The 19,074-nt window shown below is 36.1% G+C and overlaps 3 protein-coding genes across 3 annotated transcripts in view; 2 read left to right on the top strand and 1 right to left on the bottom strand.

Moving 5' to 3' along the window:
• Positions 1-1,654: 1,654 nt before the first annotated feature.
• On the bottom strand, positions 1,655-3,344 carry LOC129916875 (kelch-like protein 4). Its single transcript, XM_055997111.1, has one exon. It carries the CDS (start codon positions 3,314-3,316, stop codon positions 1,655-1,657), a length of 1,662 nt encoding a protein of 553 aa, XP_055853086.1. The 5' UTR covers positions 3,317-3,344.
• A 2,233-nt stretch (positions 3,345-5,577) lies between these two features.
• On the top strand, positions 5,578-6,879 carry LOC129916803 (kelch-like protein 4). Its single transcript, XM_055996989.1, has one exon. It carries the CDS (start codon positions 5,578-5,580, stop codon positions 6,877-6,879), a length of 1,302 nt encoding a protein of 433 aa, XP_055852964.1.
• Positions 6,880-15,918: 9,039 nt separating this feature from the next.
• Positions 15,919-19,074, top strand: part of LOC129921292 (uncharacterized) — a 30,039-nt gene continuing 26,883 nt past the window's right edge. The window contains exons 1-2 of the mRNA XM_056003047.1: positions 15,919-16,077; positions 16,140-17,719. Coding sequence (XP_055859022.1) covers positions 16,001-16,077; positions 16,140-17,547 — 1,485 coding nt within the window. The 5' untranslated portion in view covers positions 15,919-16,000 and the 3' untranslated portion in view covers positions 17,548-17,719. The remainder of the gene's footprint in view (positions 16,078-16,139; positions 17,720-19,074) is intronic.

Genomic DNA, 19,074 nt, shown 5'->3' with positions numbered 1-19,074 from the left:
ATATTGACAACAAGCTTAAATTCAATGAACATGTTAATTATCTGTGTGCTAAGATATCAAAAAAGATCGGGTTTTTCAAAAGAATTCGTAAAAATATAACTCGAAATTGTGCACTGACTGTTTATAACACGTTGATTCTTCCACATTTTGATTATTGCTCATCTATAATATATATGTCAAACATAGAAAACATTAGAAAACTTCAAATATTGCAAAATAGAGCGATGAGAACAGTGCTTCAGTGTGAATTTAGAACGCCAATACAAGAAATGCTATCAAATCTCGGATGGCTAAATGTTGAGCAACGTTTAAAATTTAATGCTTTATTGATGATTTTCAAAATAAAAAATAATCTGTATCCTATTTATTTGCAACGAAATGTTAGTTTTATAACAAATTCTTTTTATAATTTAAGGAATATCGGAGACTTTAGATTGCCACTGTACAGAAGAACTGGTACGCAAAACAACCTGCTTTACAAAGGAGTGCAATTATTTAATAATCTGCCTACAAACCTCAAGACTGAAAGAAACCTAAATATATTTAAGTCTTTATTGAAACCTTTATTAAAAAATAATTTAGTCTAAAATCACTTATAGTTTTAAGTATTAACTGATGTTAAGAGTTTTTTAAACTAATAAAATACACAAAACAAAAAAAAAACAAAAAGCCAAAAATAAAATTTCCGAAAAAATAATTTTTGGATTTTTAAAAAAAATTTGAAAATTTTTTTTTGAAAAATCAAATTTTCGAAAACGAGTCATTGAATTTTTTTGAAATTTTGTTTTTAGATGTTGATTAGTGATTTCTACAAATGGCATACCAATTTTATTTTAAAACTTTTTTTCCAAAAAAGTATTTATAAAAAATTAGTTTTTTTTTTTAAAAACGGCTCTAACGATTTTGAAAAAAAAAAATTTTCTAAAAATGCATCTTAATATATCAATAAAAACTGCATACTTGTTTGTTTTGGAGGGCAATTGATTTCAGATTAGATTTAATTTTTTTTTAAACGAATTTTTTTATATAGTGCCTACATTTCCCAAATTCCTATATAAAAAGTCTTAAAAATGTAAGCAACTTGAACTCTAAGAGCAAGTTCGTGCGACCCAGTCGTGCATTTTATTTTTATGTAACTTATTTTCTTACTGAAAACGATTATTTTCAAACACGTCCATGAATCATTTCCGAAATCATAGTCCAACAATTAAGAAATCTTGAACATATATTCTCCACCTGTGCTAAGCAAAAAAAGCGTATGCGCCAAAATTGAGTTAAATGCATATTTGGTATCCTGAAACAATGCCTCATTTGTATGCTAAAACAGCGCCTTTCCAATTCCAAGTGGCTCAAAATCGTAAATGAAGATGAACACAACGACTTTATTCCGCTGTGCCCCTAAATAGTAAAATTCATATATTTCTAACTTAGAAAATCAAAAAATAAAAATTAGATACGCATTTTGGAAGCTTTAGCACTGACCCCTTACACTCTCCCACCCCTTAATCCACCACTGCTTTAAGGCATCATTAACTTTTCCAATAAAAGAAGGTAAATGTTCTTTAAATAAATTGCATGACATCGACTTGGCAAGTCCACTGTTCCATTCTTTTCTTAAAAATAAACCATTTTTTTTATGCAAAAAACAAAACATTTATTTATTGTATTTATGAATAGTCATTCTGTTCAACCAGTAAACTTCTTCTGGTAAACAACCCAAAGTATTCCATTTGTCCATGTCAATATTATATTCTTCAATGTTAAGTTCACTGCAAGTTATAATTTTATTTCCAACAACTTTTGAGGTTGGGCATTCTAGACTCCTTGATAAAGATGCCATTTCACACCAAAAATCATTAGATAAATCGTATCGTTTAACAGTTTTCAAATATTCTCCGTTTTCATACCCACCAATTACAAACAGAAACCTTTCAATTGCTGCAAAACCAAAAGATCTGAGTGAAGATTTCGCAACAGCTTTGCAAGTAAATTTATTTGAAGAGACATCAAAAGATTGCAAAAAGCCATTTTCAAAATCGAGAATGTATAATTTCCCATTGTGCCCAGTTATTCTGCTTGCTATACTTGGTTGAGATATTGGTTGTAGTTCATCCCATTTGCATGTTGAAAAATTATAGATTTCTATACATGGCATGTCAATGTTATCCCAACCATAAACACATAAATGTCCATTTAATTCAACTAACTGACAATAATATCGAGGTGTGTTCATCGACGGAAAATCAGCCCAATCCTTTGTGTCCATTTCTAAACATTCCACTTTATTTGTCAATTCACCATTATGGTATCCTCCAACAACAAACAGTTTATTATCAATCATAATTGTTTCAGCACAAGGTCGTTTCGATGGTAAAGTTTTTTTTAATTCGATGGACCATGAATTTTCTTTGGAATTGAAAGTTTGAATACAAATTTCTTCATCTTCTAAGACTCCTACTACTGCAAGCTTCTCAGTCTTCTTCCTTGGAATCAAAGCACAATTCGGTTGATCATTTGAACGTGTCTCAGGGGACAAATGCCATTGGAGCCAACTGCAAATCAACTCGTAGCTTTCCAAAGTTTTACAAACCGATTTTCTATTTTCCACAATAAACTTGGGTGTAAGAGCCTCGAAACGAACCATTGACAGAAGCTCAAAGCATTCTTGAGTCCGATTGAATTTGTCATAATTTATCCAAGCCACCATGGCCAAAAAGACACTTTCTTCAAAATCCCCATAAGGATTGTCATTAAAGAGTAAATCCTTTAATTCATCTTTACTAAGCATCAGAATTTCCTTTTCCTTTGAAATCTGCTCAAAATGAGTATAAATACATTCTAGCGACTTGGCTTTCAGTGTCGGCAGGCTCAATTCATTAGCTAATCGAAGGTATCCCAACGAGTTGCTTGAACTTATGTTTTGTTCAATCAACTCACAACAACCTTCAATCAATGTTTTTATTTTCAAAAACGACACAATTCTCAAGAGTTCATCGATATTAGCGAGACTCAATTCAATAGAACCCGTGTACATGAAATCTACTATCAATTTCAAAGTAGATGCCTCGATCTCTTTGAGTTGGATTATATTATTATTTGGCTGTAAAGTTGTACGAAACTTTTCTAAGAAATACTCACTAAATGCACACAAGACGACTCTATGAGCTTGGATATTAACGCAATCACTTCCAGCAATCAGAACAGTGTCGAATAATTCGTTTTGTTTATAGAAACTGAGGAGTTTATCAGAAACAATTGCAGCTTGTTTATCGCATTTGAAGATCATTTTGTCTTGTGGTGGATTTGACGATGTCATTTCTATTTCTCTGAAATCAAATTAAGTTACTTTTTGTTAGAATATCTGAATGAAAACTTTACTTGGCGTTGTTATCTTTTTGTTTAAGAAATTATTTAATCGAATGAAAATGGACGCTCTTCAAGTCAAGAGGAAAAAAACAAAACAATGCAAATGCAAAAAAAATAACTGTTTGTGTTTTGTTTACGCAGCGAAATTAAATCTTTCAAACGAATCGGCGCTGTTTAATAACTAGTGGCTAATCTGAGAAATAAAAGTAGATAATGACTTAAGGTCGCACACACACTATAGTCAATTATGACAGGCTTATAGCCTTTTCACACCAAACCCAAAAACGCGGTTTATGGCAAAAAGTTTTCAAAAACCTGAAAAGCGTTCACACCACAAGTTTACAGGTTTTTGTTTGACGTTTATAATGTTTTGACATCCAAATGTCAAGTTTTCAGTGGGATTTATTTATTTTTGTTGTTACAATCAGCTTGAGCTCACCAAATTGATCAAATAAAATAAACTATGACAATTTAAATACAATTTTATTTATTTGGTCGTTAAATTATGTAGTTTCATTTTAATATAGAGAGAATAATAAATTGGCCGCCTCTCAAATTCTTTAGACAAAGTTCCAACAGGAACTCCTCATCTTTGGTCCCCCACATCATTTTATTTTTTTTGTTTTTTTTTTGTGCTATGCCATTTTCTGTAATTAATGAAAGAAATAAAAAAACGAATTTGATTTATATTATCAAAAAAAATTAACAAACCGCATTTGTAAAACTACTAGTTATCTTTGCCTGTCAGTTCTTTTTTTTTGTCTGCTGTCAGTTCTTTTTTTTTTGTGTGCTGAATTGTTGCTGAATTTCTCAAAAGGTTTGTTTGGTTATTTCGTTTGGAGTTGAATGTTTTCATTTTCAGGTTTTTGACGAGTTTAATCAAAAACTTGTGTTTTACGAAAACTTGTGGTTTATGAAAAATGTATGGAAAAACTTGTGTTTTTGATATAGGTTTTTGGGGTTTTTCGCAAAAACCGCGTTTTTGGCTTGGTGTGAAAAGGCTATTAAAGGTATAACTACAACGGAAACTTTTTGCAAAAAAAAAGTGGGAAGTATGGAAGTGAAGTGAATCCATAAATTTTTATTTGGTCAGGCCTGGTACGCTGTTCGCTCTAAAGGAGAATGGACATTTTGGACGTTGAGCGGCCATTAATAAAATTGGTATCAAATGAAAGGACTATAACTTAGGAAAAACTTTTACTATGGACGTTTCGCAGTATTGCGTTAAGAATGTAAGAAAATGCAGTATTAGTATCGTTAATGCATTATTCAATGTATGAACGACAAATTGGTTAATATTTTTATTTGGAACATAAAATATGATGCTCTGTCATTTTCCCTGAGTCTGAAGTCATTACTCTTGAAAATCCGACCAATAGAACTCATAATATAAGATTTTTAAGACAACCACTTCAAGATTTTGTTCGAAAGTTTTCAAACAATTCAAACTAACAAAAAATTGAATAACGAAACTCTCAAAATAGTCTTGAAACTGTTGTTTTAAAATGCTTATAGTTTGGGTTCTAGTGGTTGGATATTCAAGATAAAGGTCTTCAGATTTATGGAAAATGAGAGAGTTTCGTATTTTGCACTTAAAATACACACATAAGATACAACTTTGAGGCAATCTACATAAAGTGTTATATGCAAAAATACATTTTATCTGTTTTTGGAGTACGTCACAAGGATAAAACTTCTCCACAATATATGTAAACCTTAATTACATCAAAAAATAGCAAATTCATTCCTGGCAGCGCAACGTCCACATCCCATACAAACTTGCCCATTCTCCTTTTAGCCGAGATAAAATTCCCATACAAGTTATCGATAATTTGTATGGGATCCATACTTCCTACTTTTTTCCAAAAAGTTTCCGTTGTAGTTATACCTTTAAGCCTGTCATAATTGACTATAGTGTGTGTGCGACCTTAAGTCATTATCTACTTTTATTTCTCAGATTAGCCACTAGTTATTAAACAGCGCCGATTCGTTTGAAAGATTTAATTTCGCTGCGTAAACAAAACACAAACAGTTATTTTTTTTTTGCATTTTACATTGTTTTGTTTTTTTTTTTCCTTGAAGAGCGTCCATTTTCGTTCGTATAAATAATTTCTTAAACAAAAAAATAACAACGCCAAGTAAATAAATAAATCTGTTTTCATTCAAATATTTTAACAAAAAGTACCTTAATTTGATTTCAGAAAAAATAGAATGACATCCTCAAATCCACCACAAGACAAAATGATCTTCAAATGCGATAAACAAGCTGCAATTGTTTCTGATAAACTCCTCAGTTTCTACAAAGAAAACGAATTATTCGACACGGTACTGATTGCTGGAAGTGATTGCGTTAATATCCAAGCTCATAGAGTCGTCTTGTGTGCATTTAGTGAGTATTTCTTAGAAAAGTTTCGTACAACTTTACAGCCAAATAATAATATAATCCAACTCAAAGAGATCGAGGCATCTACTTTGAAATTGATAATAGATTTTATGTACACGGGTTCTATTGAATTGAGTCTCGCTAATATCGATGAACTCTTGAGAATTGTGTCGTTTTTGAAAATAAAAACATTGATTGAAGGTTGTTGTGAGTTGATTGAACAAAACATAAGTTCAAGCAACTCGTTGGGATACCTTCGATTAGCTAATGAATTGAGCCTGCCGACACTGAAAGCCAAGTCGCTAGAATGTATTTATACTCATTTTGAGCAGATTTCAAAGGAAAAGGAAATTCTGATGCTTAGTAAAGATGAATTAAAGGATTTACTCTTTAATGACAATCCTTATGGGGATTTTGAAGAAAGTGTCTTTTTGTCCATGGTGGCTTGGATAAATTATGACAAATTAAATCGGACTCAAGTAACTTTTGAGCTTCTATCAATGATTCGTTTTTGGGTTTTAACACCCAAATTTATTGTGGAAAATAGAAAGCCGGTTTGTAAAACTTTGGAAAGCTACGAGTTGATTTGCAGTTGGCTCCAATGGCATTTGTCCCCCGAGACACGTTCAAATGATCAACCGAATTATGCTTCGATTCCAAGGACGAGGACTGAGAAGCTTGCAGTAGTAGGAGTCATAGAAAGAGAAGAAATTTGTATTCAAACTTTCAATTCCAAAGAAAATTCATGGTCCATCAAAATGAAAACACCTTTACTTTTAGAAAAAGACTTATGTGCAACGATTGTAATTGATAATAAACTGCTTGTTGTTGGAGGATACCATAATGATGAATTGACAAATAAAGTGCAATGTTTAGAAATGGGCACAAAGGATTGGGTTGATTTTCCCCCTATGAAAACACCTCGACTTGAGTGTCAGTTAGCAGATTTAAATGGACATTTATGTGTTTATGGTTTTGATAACAATAACATGCCATGTATGGAAATCTATAATTTTTCAACATGCAAATGGAATGATCTACAACCAATATCTCAACCAAGTGTAGCAAGCAGAATAACTGGGCACAATGGGAAATTATACATTCTCGATTTTAATAAAGGCTTTTTGTAATCTTTTGATGTCTCTTCAAATAAATGGACTTGCAAAGCTGTTGCGAAATCTTCACTCGGATTGTTTGGTTTTGCTGCAATTGAAAAGTTTCTGTTTGTAATTGGCGGGAATGAAAATAGAGAATGGTTGAAAACTTTTAAGCGATACGATTTATCTAATGATTCTTGGTGTGAAATGTCATCTTTATCAAGGAGTCTAAAATTCCCAACCTCAAAAAATCTTGGAAATAAAATTATAACTTGCAGTGAACTTAACATTGAAGAATATAATATTGACATGGACAAATGGAATACTTTGGGTATTCCAGAAGATATTGAACCGTTTAGTGTGTCTCTATCTATCACTGTTTTAAAATAATGGGTTGTTCCTATGGGTTTGGTGTAAGGGGTCATTTTTTGTTCAAGATTTCGTTATGATATTTCAAGAATAGCGAAGATATCAGTTTTTCAACAAAATCAAAATTAAAATGCGCTCTGAAGCAATTCCTGCACATAAATAAAATTGTGGGAAAAAATGATTAATTAATACAAAAGTTTTGTTCTAATTGTTTTTATTTCTAGAAATATAAGAAATAATAAAAAATGATTTTATGTGTTTTAACTAAAAAATATGATTGACATTCTTTTTAAGATATTTCTGTTTCTTTATTTTTGCGTTATGGATATTCTGGATAAACTATTTTGTCTCGCCGTTCTATTCTATTCTTTATCTTTCATCTGACATTAGTTGTTCTCGATACAGACTTTCTTCGCGTGATCATACCTTCTTTTCTTATACCATATCTTTTTGAACTACATTTTGAACAAGCAAAAGTAGTTTTAAGTACCTACTAAGCAGTAGATAAATGTTCCAAAAGGAACGCAGCTATTAGCCCTGTTCCTTTGAGAGGTGCTAAAATACTACTAGTGATGGACGTATTATATATAATACGTCCATGCTACTAATAGTTTACTAGCGCTTTTCAATGGAACGCACTTTCAACAAATTCAATACAAATGTGCCTGGCTACACAGTGATTTTTTAAACGATTGAAAAATCACATGCGGTGGCTACACACTGTTGTGCCCAATCACGTTCCACTTTTACATTTTCTAGGAACAAACGTCAAAAAGAGGAAAAATTTAGCAACAGAACTGTACTGCCCTCAGAAAAGTCAGTTCCCTTCGTGAGCATCTTCCCCCTTCCATAAACCAAAAATACTGTAATGTTTTATTCCGGGTTCACAATAAAACTTATTTCGTTTATTTTAACTTCCACTTATCTTTCCGTTCAAATAAGAACACACTTTATTTCAAATCAATTTACTTTTATTATTCGCTCAAACAAACACACTTTTCAATCACTTTATTTACTACTAACAATTTCCAACACTTTATTTCACTTTGTACTGTACTCTTTCACATTCAAGATTAAACTGTGTCCGGTCGGTGTCCACGCTGCCCTTTTATACCTGAAATTCGGAATTCGAGAATGTCTTCGAAGGTTCTCGTCTTTGCTTCTCGAAGCTTCCTTTCCAAGAGGGGGCGCTTCATACTTCCAGTCCAGTGGGATATTTTGGGATATTCAGCAGTCGAGGGAATTTCTTTGGATGCGTTCAGAGGGTAGTTTCTTAATTACTAAAGGTCCGTTCACATTTCTACCTTTACTGTAGCAGGTAGTGTGTTCAGACTTTTATCTTAAAAGTAGTTCGTTCATCGTTACATTGCCCCCCTCTTAGGATTGTTCGTCCCGAACAACTCCATTGCTTCTTTCACCATTATAACGATGTAAACGGTCACAATGAACTACCTTTAATTTGCCTCTTACCCCTCTCTGTATACGGTAAACCACGTCGTTGATTCTGGTTATTACTGTGTAAGGGCCTTCCCAGTTTTGTTGTAGCTTCGGTGATAGTCCCTTTTGTCGGTGGGGATTGTAAAACCACACAAGTTCTCCTTCTTGAAACCCTGTTGCTGTCGCTCGCGCGTCATATCTTGTTTTCATCCTGTCACTAGACGCTTTTATATTTGTCCTTGTCCGTTGGTGAATGTCAGCCAGTGTTTCTTTCAGGTTATCAACATACTCATCTATTTCCTGTGGCTCATTTGGAACACATCCGAATTTTATCTCACTTGGCAGCCGTATTGTAGAACCAAAAAGGACTTCCGATGGTGTATGTCCAGTGGAACTATGTGGTGCACTTCTATAAGCCATCAAGAATAATGGAATATGTCGATCCCAGTCTCGTTGATTATCGTTGACTACTTTTGACAGGTGTTCTTTAAGTGTCCTGTTAAATCGCTCAACCATCCCATCAGATTGTGGATGAAGCGGTGTTGTTCGCGTCTTCTTGATGCCAAGGAGTGAGCAAACCTCTTGAAAGATCTTAGATTCGAAGTTCCTTCCTTGGTCGGAATGAAGTTCCATGGGTACTCCGAACCTGCTCACCCAATGAAAGACAATCTTATCCACAACTGTTTTGGTTTCCTGGTTTGGAATGGCAAATGCCTCAGGCCATTTGCTGAAGTAGTCCATCACTACAAGGATGTATCGATTTCCGTTGTTGGTTTCGGGAAAAGGACCTGCTACGTCTATTGCAATTCTCTCAAAAGGTGCACCCACATTGTACTGCTGCATCTTGCTTTGTATTTTTCTAGCTGGTCCTTTGCTAGCGGCACAAGTATCACATTTCCGGCACCACTTTTCAACGTCTTCTCTCATACGTAACCAGTAGAATTGCTGTCGTAGCTTTTCCAGCGTCTTGTTGATGCCTAAATGGCCTCCAGAAATTCCACCGTGCATCTCTCGGAGAACATCATTTACCTTTGACTGAGGTACGACTAGCTGCATTACATAGGATTTACCATCTGCGGATTCCCACTTACGCCTGAGTAGCCCTTCTTGCACATGAAGTGAGTCCCATTGTGCCCAATATGCTTTAAGAGTGGGGCTTCGGTCGGAGATGTCGGCCCATTCTGGTTTCTCTTGATGTTCCTTCCATGCAAGGATGGGTTCGATGTCCGAATCTTCTTGTTGGGCCATTCTGAGTTCTTCATTACTCCAGCCGCAAATGGGATCAGCTCTCGTTCTTCTAACAGCGACAACTTCCTTTTCTTCTAGTCGTGTGCAATGCTTGCAGTCTTGCTTGCACGGGCGCCGAGATAATGCGTCTGCATTTGAATGCAGCTTTCCTCTTCGATGTTGAATCTGACATTGATACGTCTGAAGTATCTCGATCCATCTTGCTACTTGACCCTCTGGATTTTTGAAGTTCAAAAGCCAATTTAGCGCACCATGATCTGTGCGAAGAAGGAACTTCTGTCCATAGATGTACTTATGAAAGTGCTTTGTTGCCAATACTAGAGCTAGAAGTTCCCTTCTGGTCACGCAATAATTTCTTTCTTGTTTTGAGAGTACCTTGCTGAAATAGGCAACGACCTTTTCTTCTCCGTCATGAACTTGCGATAAAACAGCACCAACTCCAACATTACTTGCATCTGCGTCAATGATGAATTGTTTGCCTGGAGTCGGATAGGCCAACACAGGAGCTTCACATAACCGTAGCTTCAGTTCCTGAAAGCTTTTCTCACACTCACCTGACCATTTAAAGGGTTTACCCTTCTCCGTAAGCTGGTGCAAGCTTTTGGCGATTCTCGCAAAATCCTTCACGAACCGTCGATAGTACGTTGCCAGACCGAGGAAACTCCGAAGTTGATGCTTGTCCTGAGGGGTTGGCCAATTCTTCACAGTGTCAACTTTTTCTGGATCAGTCATTACTCCTTGGGATGAGATGATATGCCCCAAATATTTAACCTCGGTCTTGAAAAGTGCACATTTCTTTGGATTTAACTTAAGATGTGCCTCTCGTAGCCTCTGGAATACAGCTTTTAGGTTTTCACAATGGTCATCAAATGTTTTCCCGTAAACGATGACATCATCCAAATAGACTAGGCAAGATTTCCAGGTTAATCCATTTAAAACGCACTCCATTAAGCGCTCAAAAGTAGCTGGGGCATTACATAGCCCAAACGGCATGACATTGAACTGCCACAGACCATTTCCTGTGGAGAAAGCCGTCTTTTCTCGATCTTCTGGATGGATTTCTACCTGCCAGTAGCCACTCTTCAAGTCCAAAGTCGAAAACCATTGTGCTCCTTCCATTGCATCTAGAGTATCGCTGATTCTTGGCAGTGGGTAGCTGTCTTTCTTCGTCACATCATTCAGTCTGCGGTAGTCGACACAAAATCGAGTGCTTCCATCCTTCTTTTTGACGAGAACTACCGGTGATGCCCAAGGGCTTTTGGAATTTTCGATCAGCCCGTCTTTCTTCATTGTCGATATCATTTCTTCAACTTCACCTTGTTTGGCCAAGGGGAGACGTCTTGCTGGTTGACGAATCGGCCTAGCGTCTCCTGTATCGATTCGGTGCTGCACCAGTTGTGTTCGGCCGTATTGCCCGCTGGGTGAAGAGAAGATATCAGCATATTCATGAAGAAGCCTTCCAGCAACATTAAGCTGATGTTGACTCAAGTTGTCTGATTTGAGAATTTGAGTCTTTAGTTTCTCAGAGTTCATAGTCATCTGTGTATCCACCTCGTTGATCTTAGTTATTGCGGCCACAGATTCACATTGCCCAACAACTTCTCCTTTCTTAAGCTTGATTGGGTACGGTTTGATGTTAAGTATCCGTACAGGTACCATGTTGTTCTTTGGTGCCACAAGAGTCTTCCCGATGAAGATGTTTTCGGAACTTTGCTCAACTTCTGGTTCGACCATGAGGTATCGATGGCTTCCACAGTTCCCCTTTAACTTCGTCCACACAAAAACTTCTGAAGAAGGAGGCAAGCACATATCTTCTTTGATGACAGTTCTAATTGTTGTTGAATTTTCGTTGCCATAGACCATTGGGATCTCCACATTTCTGTATTTCAGGACTTGATTACCGATATCCAAAATGATTCCATGCTCCTTCATAAAGTCGATTCCAATGATGCACTCGTCACATATATCTGCCACCAAAAACACATGCGAAAACTCTAGTTCTGCCATACGGATCGTAAGACGAACTTCACCGTACACCCTTGCTGCTTCTCCTGTGGCGGTCTTCAGACGGTAGCTGTTGGTGTTATGTAGCCACGTCATCTTCACCAAGTCTCTTCGTACAATAGAGGCAGTGGCACCGGTGTCAATTGTAGCCACGTGTTGGTTGTTATTTATGGTTGCCTCTACTGTCAGACTTTTGTTGTCTCGTTTAGTCTGTGAGACTTGAATTGTGGTTCTGGGGCCATCGATACCAGAAACCAGCTTCTGCCCCTCGAAGTTGGTTCTTACTCGTTTCCCGAATGGGAATCAAGTTGAGGATGAGTGTTGGTTGTATCGCTTACCTGTTGTTGGGCAATATTCCTGTTTCCACAGTGTTGGCAAGCAGTTCTTCTTCCAGCATCGAGCAGCTCCGTCTCGCTGGTTTCTTTGGAATACGAGTTTTTGACAAGAGCATTCCTCCACTCCAACTTCTCTTACCCGATGAACACCTTGAGAAGCCTGTTCTGCTGCTTCCATAGTTAGTGCGAACGCTAATGCTTCAGGAAGGGAACGTTTTCCAGCTGTTCGAATTGCTCGCTGAAGATTTATATCAGATACAGCACGTACAAAGGCTTCTGTCGCAAACTGATTGATAATGTCGTCTCCTGCTGTCGGATATGCCAGATGAGCCAACCTTTCAATATCTGCTTGAAGTTGTTGCAGAGTTTCTCCTCTTTTCTGGACTCTTGTATTGAGTTGGACGCGGAAGACTTCCTGCATATGGCCATCTCCAAAGCGTTTTTCAATGACCTGGACAAGAGCGTTAAAGTTACCATTCTTTTCTGGTGGTAACGTTTGTAACAACTCAGCAGCAGGACCTCTAAGAGCAAGAGTCAGCGCTATACATTTGTCTTCGTCATCCCAGCCATTTGTTGTGGCAGCTGCCTCAAACTGTTTCTTGTAGATCGACCAAGAACTTTGTCCATCAAAGGTTGGTGGATGCATTTCTTTCTTCTTTAAATACTCACCAGAACTTTCTCGCACCTTAATTTTTCGAACTTTGTCAAGTTCTTCGGTAAAACTTTGCATTTTAACTTCCATTCCTTTCAATTTGTCATCGAATTTTATTTCTACTTTCTCGAGTTTTTCTTCAACTTTCTCGAACTTTTCTTGAGATTGTTTTTCAACACCTTTGATGGAAGCATCAAGAGCAACGAACTTGTTCTCGATAGCATCAAGCTTACCTTCGATGAGGTTTTTCTGTTCATCCAGAAGGTTCTTTTGGGTTTCCAATTTTTCGAGAAGATTCTGTTGTTCACTCTTTTGTTCTGTTCGTTGCGCCTCGATTTTTTCTAGAACACTACTCTGTTGTTTTTCTATTTGTTCGAGAACATTCTTCTGTTCATCCTTTTGTTCTTTACGTTGTTGTTCCATTTGATCTTTCTGTTCTTCAAATTTTGCAAGGAGAACAGCCATCATGGATGATATATCGGAACTAGTACTTACTCGTTCTTCTATCATTTCAACTTCGAATTGAAATGTATCCAAATCTTCGTTTTTCTGGGTTAAAAAATCCTGTAGACGAATAATGAGATCATTTTTCGATCCAGCAGTAGGAAGACCTCGCTTAGTTAATTCCGCCTTCAACTCAGTCAAACTTAACTGATTTAGTGTTTTACCCATTTTAACTTTTCAAAACGCGAGCACTTTCTTATTTCAAAATGTTTTACACTTTGTTTATTGTTAAAACACACGCGCACTTTTTATTTTATTCGCGAAATTATCTGATTCGCACAAATAAATAAGTTTTATTCCACTTTTCTGACACCAATGTAATGTTTTATTCCGGGTTCACAATAAAACTTATTTCGTTTATTTTAACTTCCACTTATCTTTCCGTTCAAATAAGAACACACTTTATTTCAAATCAATTTACTTTTATTATTCGCTCAAACAAACACACTTTTCAATCACTTTATTTACTACTAACAATTTCCAACACTTTATTTCACTTTGTACTGTACTCTTTCACATTCAAGATTAAACTGTGTCCGGTCGGTGTCCACGCTGCCCTTTTATACCTGAAATTCGGAATTCGAGAATGTCTTCGAAGGTTCTCGTCTTTGCTTCTCGAAGCTTCCTTTCCAAGAGGGGGCGCTTCATACTTCCAGTCCAGTGGGATATTTTGGGATATTCAGCAGTCGAGGGAATTTCTTTGGATGCGTTCAGAGGGTAGTTTCTTAATTACTAAAGGTCCGTTCACATTTCTACCTTTACTGTAGCAGGTAGTGTGTTCAGACTTTTATCTTAAAAGTAGTTCGTTCATCGTTACAATACCAAGACTGGAAACTTTCGTACGTCTTTTCCCCCAAAACCCTTTTGTGTACAGTGCTGTCTGTGAATATATGTGAAAGCCACCACGTTCGTAAATGACGTTAACACGCACACATTTATAGATTCACGACATTCACCACACATCGGACACGAACACAACGATAGGTTCACGCATAAACCAAAAATACCAAGACTGGAAACTTTCGTACGTCTTTCCCCCCAAAACCCTTTTGTGTACAGTGCTGTCTGTGAATATATGTGAAAGCCACCACGTTCGTAAATGACGTTAACACGCACACATTTATAGATTCACGACATTCACCACACATCGGACACGAACACAACGATAGGTTCACGACATTCGCCCATAAACCAAAAATACCAAGACTGCACGGAGAAAACATAACGCCAGGGATTACTTTACTTCTAGTATATTTAATCAGAATAAAGTTGAATATACCAGAAATAAAGTTAAATATACCAGAAGCATAGTCATCCCTGCCTTATTTTTTCTCTGTGTGGAAACTCGGCGGTCAACTGACGTTTGCCTACAAGCTGCTTGGTGTGGCGAATGTCGTGAACCTATCGTTGTGTTCGTGTCCGATGTGTGGTGAATGTCGTGAATCTATAAATGTGTGCGTGTTAACGTCATTTACGAACGTGGTGGCTTTCACATATATTCACAGACAGCACTGTACACAAAAGGGTTTTGGGGGGAAAGACGTACGAAAGTTTCCAGTCTTGGTATTTTTGGTTTATGCATTCGCCACACCAAGCAGCTTGTAGGCAAACGTCAGTTGACCGCCGAGTTTCCAGTCTTTGTATTTTTGGTTTATGCCCCCTTCACTCCTCATCCCTCTTGCCTACAACTCACTGCTTAGGCGATTGAAAAATCACTGTAGCCAGGCAAAAACGTATCTACTAGGGAAGAAGAGCTAGAGCATGAGTAGATGATAGTACTAGATTAACCAAAACATCTACTAGTAGTAAACTACCACCTCCAATTGGAATTGTCGAAAAAAAAAACAGAAAAAAAAACTTGACATTTCAATTCTGAGAAAAAGAGTGGCGTATGTTTTCCTCAGTATGCGTTTGTTTTCCTCAGAATTGATTTGATTTGATTGGTTGGTTTTTTCTTGTTCTTCTTTAATAAACAGTTATGATAGAAAGGAAAAAGACAAAGACAAATTGCTTAAAAGCCCAATACAAAAAAATTACTAATGCCGTTTTCCAAAATTACGGGAGTGAATCACTCCTTTTTCGTGCAATTTTGGAATTTGTTCACGAAGAATTTGACAAGTGGAGTGATTTGACGTTTGCTTTGCATGTGTTTGTAATACGAAATAATGAATAAAATAATAACACAATCTTTTAAATTCACTTTTAGTGATTTTTTACAATACTTTATTGATTTTTTTGTAAATAAATATAATTTCCTTCACAAAAAAAAGTTAAAACAACCACCCAACAATTTGGCAAGCAGTACATGAAGTCAAATGTAGAAGTATTGGTAATCACTCCGTCACTCCCTCAAAATTTTGGGAGTGAAGAATTCACTCCAAAAATTCACTCCTTTTTCAATTTTGGAATTTGAAATTACTCCTTTTGGAGTGATTATATAGCTAGGAGTGTCACTCCTTGAATTTTGGAAAACGACATAATCAAACAAACCTTAATATGACATTTTAAATTTGCGTGCGTTTGTTTTTGTTTTTCTCTCAAAAAAAAATTGTAAAACGTCTTTCCTAGTAGCCTCCTCAAAAAAAAAATCCAAAATTATTTTAAAATGGTTTTATGTAAATATTTTATGAATGGAAATTGCCGATTTGGTACAAAATGTGTTAATGAACATTTAGATGTCAAGTAAGTCTTAAATTATTTAAATTCGATCTAAATTCCTAACAATTTCATTACAAACAAAAAAGACAACTTCTAAAATCCGATGTGGAATCTGCTGTTAATGGCAACCAATGGCCAATCTCTTGTTTTGGTCCATTTAAAGAAAAACCTTCCATACCAAACTTTATAGAAGATCAATCATTTGAAGAAATCAGAATGTTATGTTATGGTTCGAAGAAACAAAATTTCTTTGAACAATTTAACCAACAATTTAGCAAAGAAGTAATGGAAGCAAAGAATAAAATGAAAATGCTTCTAACACTTAATAAAGAAGTGATGGATGTTGTTGTCAATCTATATAATACAAATGAACCACCGAAAGGTACAACACAACCAAATTCGAATCCATTTGCTGCAGCAAATCCACAACAAATGACAAATAATAGTTTATTTGGTACTCCATCTGCTACTACACAAAATAACGTCTTTGGGGGAACTGCATTTGGTGCCAGTAACAATGCCTCCTCAGGAGGAGGCATTTTTGGTGGCGCACAGAAACCCTTACTCGGACAGAGTGCGTTTGGTAGTTTTGCTGGCCAAACCCAGCAACAACAACCAACCAGTGGACTTTTCAGTTCACCACAGACGCAGCCACAACAAACAAATGCTTTTGGAAGCAATATTTTTGCTCAATCTGCTCAACAAAACCCAGTTGGTGGGGGTTCCATTTTCGGTGGAGCTCAACAGCAACAACCACAGACTCAGTTGGCTCAGCCCCAACCATTCGGAGCAGCAAACAGTTCAGTTTTTGGGCAGCAGCCTAATGCTGGGGGAATATTCGCCCAAGCTGCCCAACAGCAGCAACCGCAAGCTCAACCACAACAGGCTGCTATTGGTGGGAATATATTTGCCCAAGCAGCGCAGCCTCAACAGCCAACGGGTTTTGGAATGTTTTCTCAAACACCCCAGCAACAACAACAACAACAGCCGCCGCCACCTTTTGGAGCTCAAATGACACAGCAGTCGCCATTTGGTGCTGCGCAGCCTCAACAACAAGGTGCCTTCTTTGGACAAATGCAGCAGCAGCAGCAGCAGCAGCAACAACAACAACAACAACAACAGCAACAACTTCAAATGCCACAAGCTCAGCCAAATACAGGCAATATATTCAGTTCACAGATGCAACCACAACAACAATTTGCCCAGCAACAACAACAACAGTCAGGAGGTCTATTTGCACAAGCAGCTGCCTCAAGTCCATTTGGAGCACCTCAACAACAACAGCAACAGCAAGCTAATATCTTTGCCCAAGCTGCAGCTGGTTATCCACAACCACAACAACAACAATACCATATACAACCAGCAATGATTGGTGATCGGACTTATAGTAAAATGGAAAATTTGACACCAGAAGAAATTGAAGCTTTTAAAGCGGAAACTTTTGAATTGGGAAAAATTCCCTTTTCACCACCACCAAGGGAATTAGTTAACTAGAAACTAGGATAAGCTTGAATTTGAAGATTTTTTTTAACCCAATGTTTTTAGAATAAGTGGGACTTGTGATGATGTTGAAAAATATTATAAGAAAGATTAACAAATCTGAGATGATTAAACTGAAATCAGACAATAAAAATAAATAAATGAGAAATGACCAAAGGACAAAAAGGTTTGTTATAACTTTTTATTTATATTTTAATTTTTTTAATTTTTTTTTTTAAGAATTTTTATTTATAAGTTTCAAAACAAAATCTTGTACAAGTACTTTGAAAAAAAAAAGGATTCTATTCTGCAAAGAATTTATTCAATAGATTTATGTACTAAAATTTTGTATATTAATTGGTTGCAGTTGCAGCATAGCATAATGGCAAGTAATAACATCAAGTATTTGCAATATTTGAGTTATTTTGTTATTTTGCGGAGCCAGTTAGGAGGTACAAAATCTTTCTCCAGCCAAACTGCATTTAGAGCTACAAACGATCATAGGGTTTAGTGAGATACTTTTTAGTTGACTATATTTCTGGGAAACAAAAGCGAAAAACTTAAAAATGTAATATGTATTTAGGTCGCTACCAACAAATGAAAACATTGACATTTAGCTGACATAAAAAAGAAAACAACAACCTAACTGCTCTAAACCAAAACTCTGTTGTAAAGTGTTCCAGACGGCGTAATTGGACAGCAAATAAGAACATTTTGGAAAAGGAAAATCTTTAGGGATTGGATTTTCAAGCAAATGTATATATTTTTAGGAACTCTTTAGAAACAAGGTAACAAATTATGTATACGAATCAGGAAATTACCTTTAAAATGGCATAGAATCTTTAGTGCATATTTTACTATAAATACATAGTTTGCATTTATTTGCATATTCTTGCACATTTTAAAAATAAATGCATGTTTTTCGTACAAATTGGAAAAAATAGCTAAATTACAAGCTTGACTGGTAGAAATTGGATTATTTCATAAATACTGGAAAATTTTCTTTGAAAGCAAGCCCCAAAATTCTATAAAGACTCTGAACTCAGGAATGGTTTTCAATCAAGCTATTGATATTGGCATGAACAGGCAATTAAATTTTCATGAGATTTTTTTTTTTTTTTAATTTCGAAGAAATATTTATATTTTTTATAAAATAATGTGGTTTTAAGTGCATATATTCTATAAATATAGCGATTATTTTTCGTTTTAAAGTGCATGAATATCCGATCCCTAGTCATATTTATAAGGCAACTATAACCCAAAAGTGTATACCAAAAGTGACATCGAAATCGTCTGTTAGTACGCCATTCAAATTTTTAGGAATCAAAAAAATCGTATTCAGCCCTATCGGGAGTTTCACGTGAAAAAGATTCCACCCGGAAACATTTAATTTCACTGTTCCCCTATTGTGAGTTCCGGGCGAAAAGTTGTTTACGTTCGGACATCTCTCGGTATTTTCAACTTTTTTTCAGGTAATATGCGAGGTTGTTGCGGAAAATGTATATTCCCTTCAGGTAAAACTCACGATACCTTTTAAAATTC

This window comes from Episyrphus balteatus, chromosome 1 (genome assembly GCF_945859705.1).
Source record: "Episyrphus balteatus chromosome 1, idEpiBalt1.1, whole genome shotgun sequence".
Lineage (NCBI taxonomy): Eukaryota > Metazoa > Arthropoda > Insecta > Diptera > Syrphidae > Episyrphus > Episyrphus balteatus.
This window is presented reverse-complemented; position numbering and strand designations above follow the sequence as displayed.

Bases quoted from the DNA above. Each gene is read 5' to 3' on its own strand.
- LOC129916875 (XM_055997111.1), bottom strand. From the start codon at position 3,316: ATGACATCGTCAAATCCACCACAAGACAAAATGATCTTCAAATGCGAT.
- LOC129916803 (XM_055996989.1), top strand. From the start codon at position 5,578: ATGACATCCTCAAATCCACCACAAGACAAAATGATCTTCAAATGCGAT.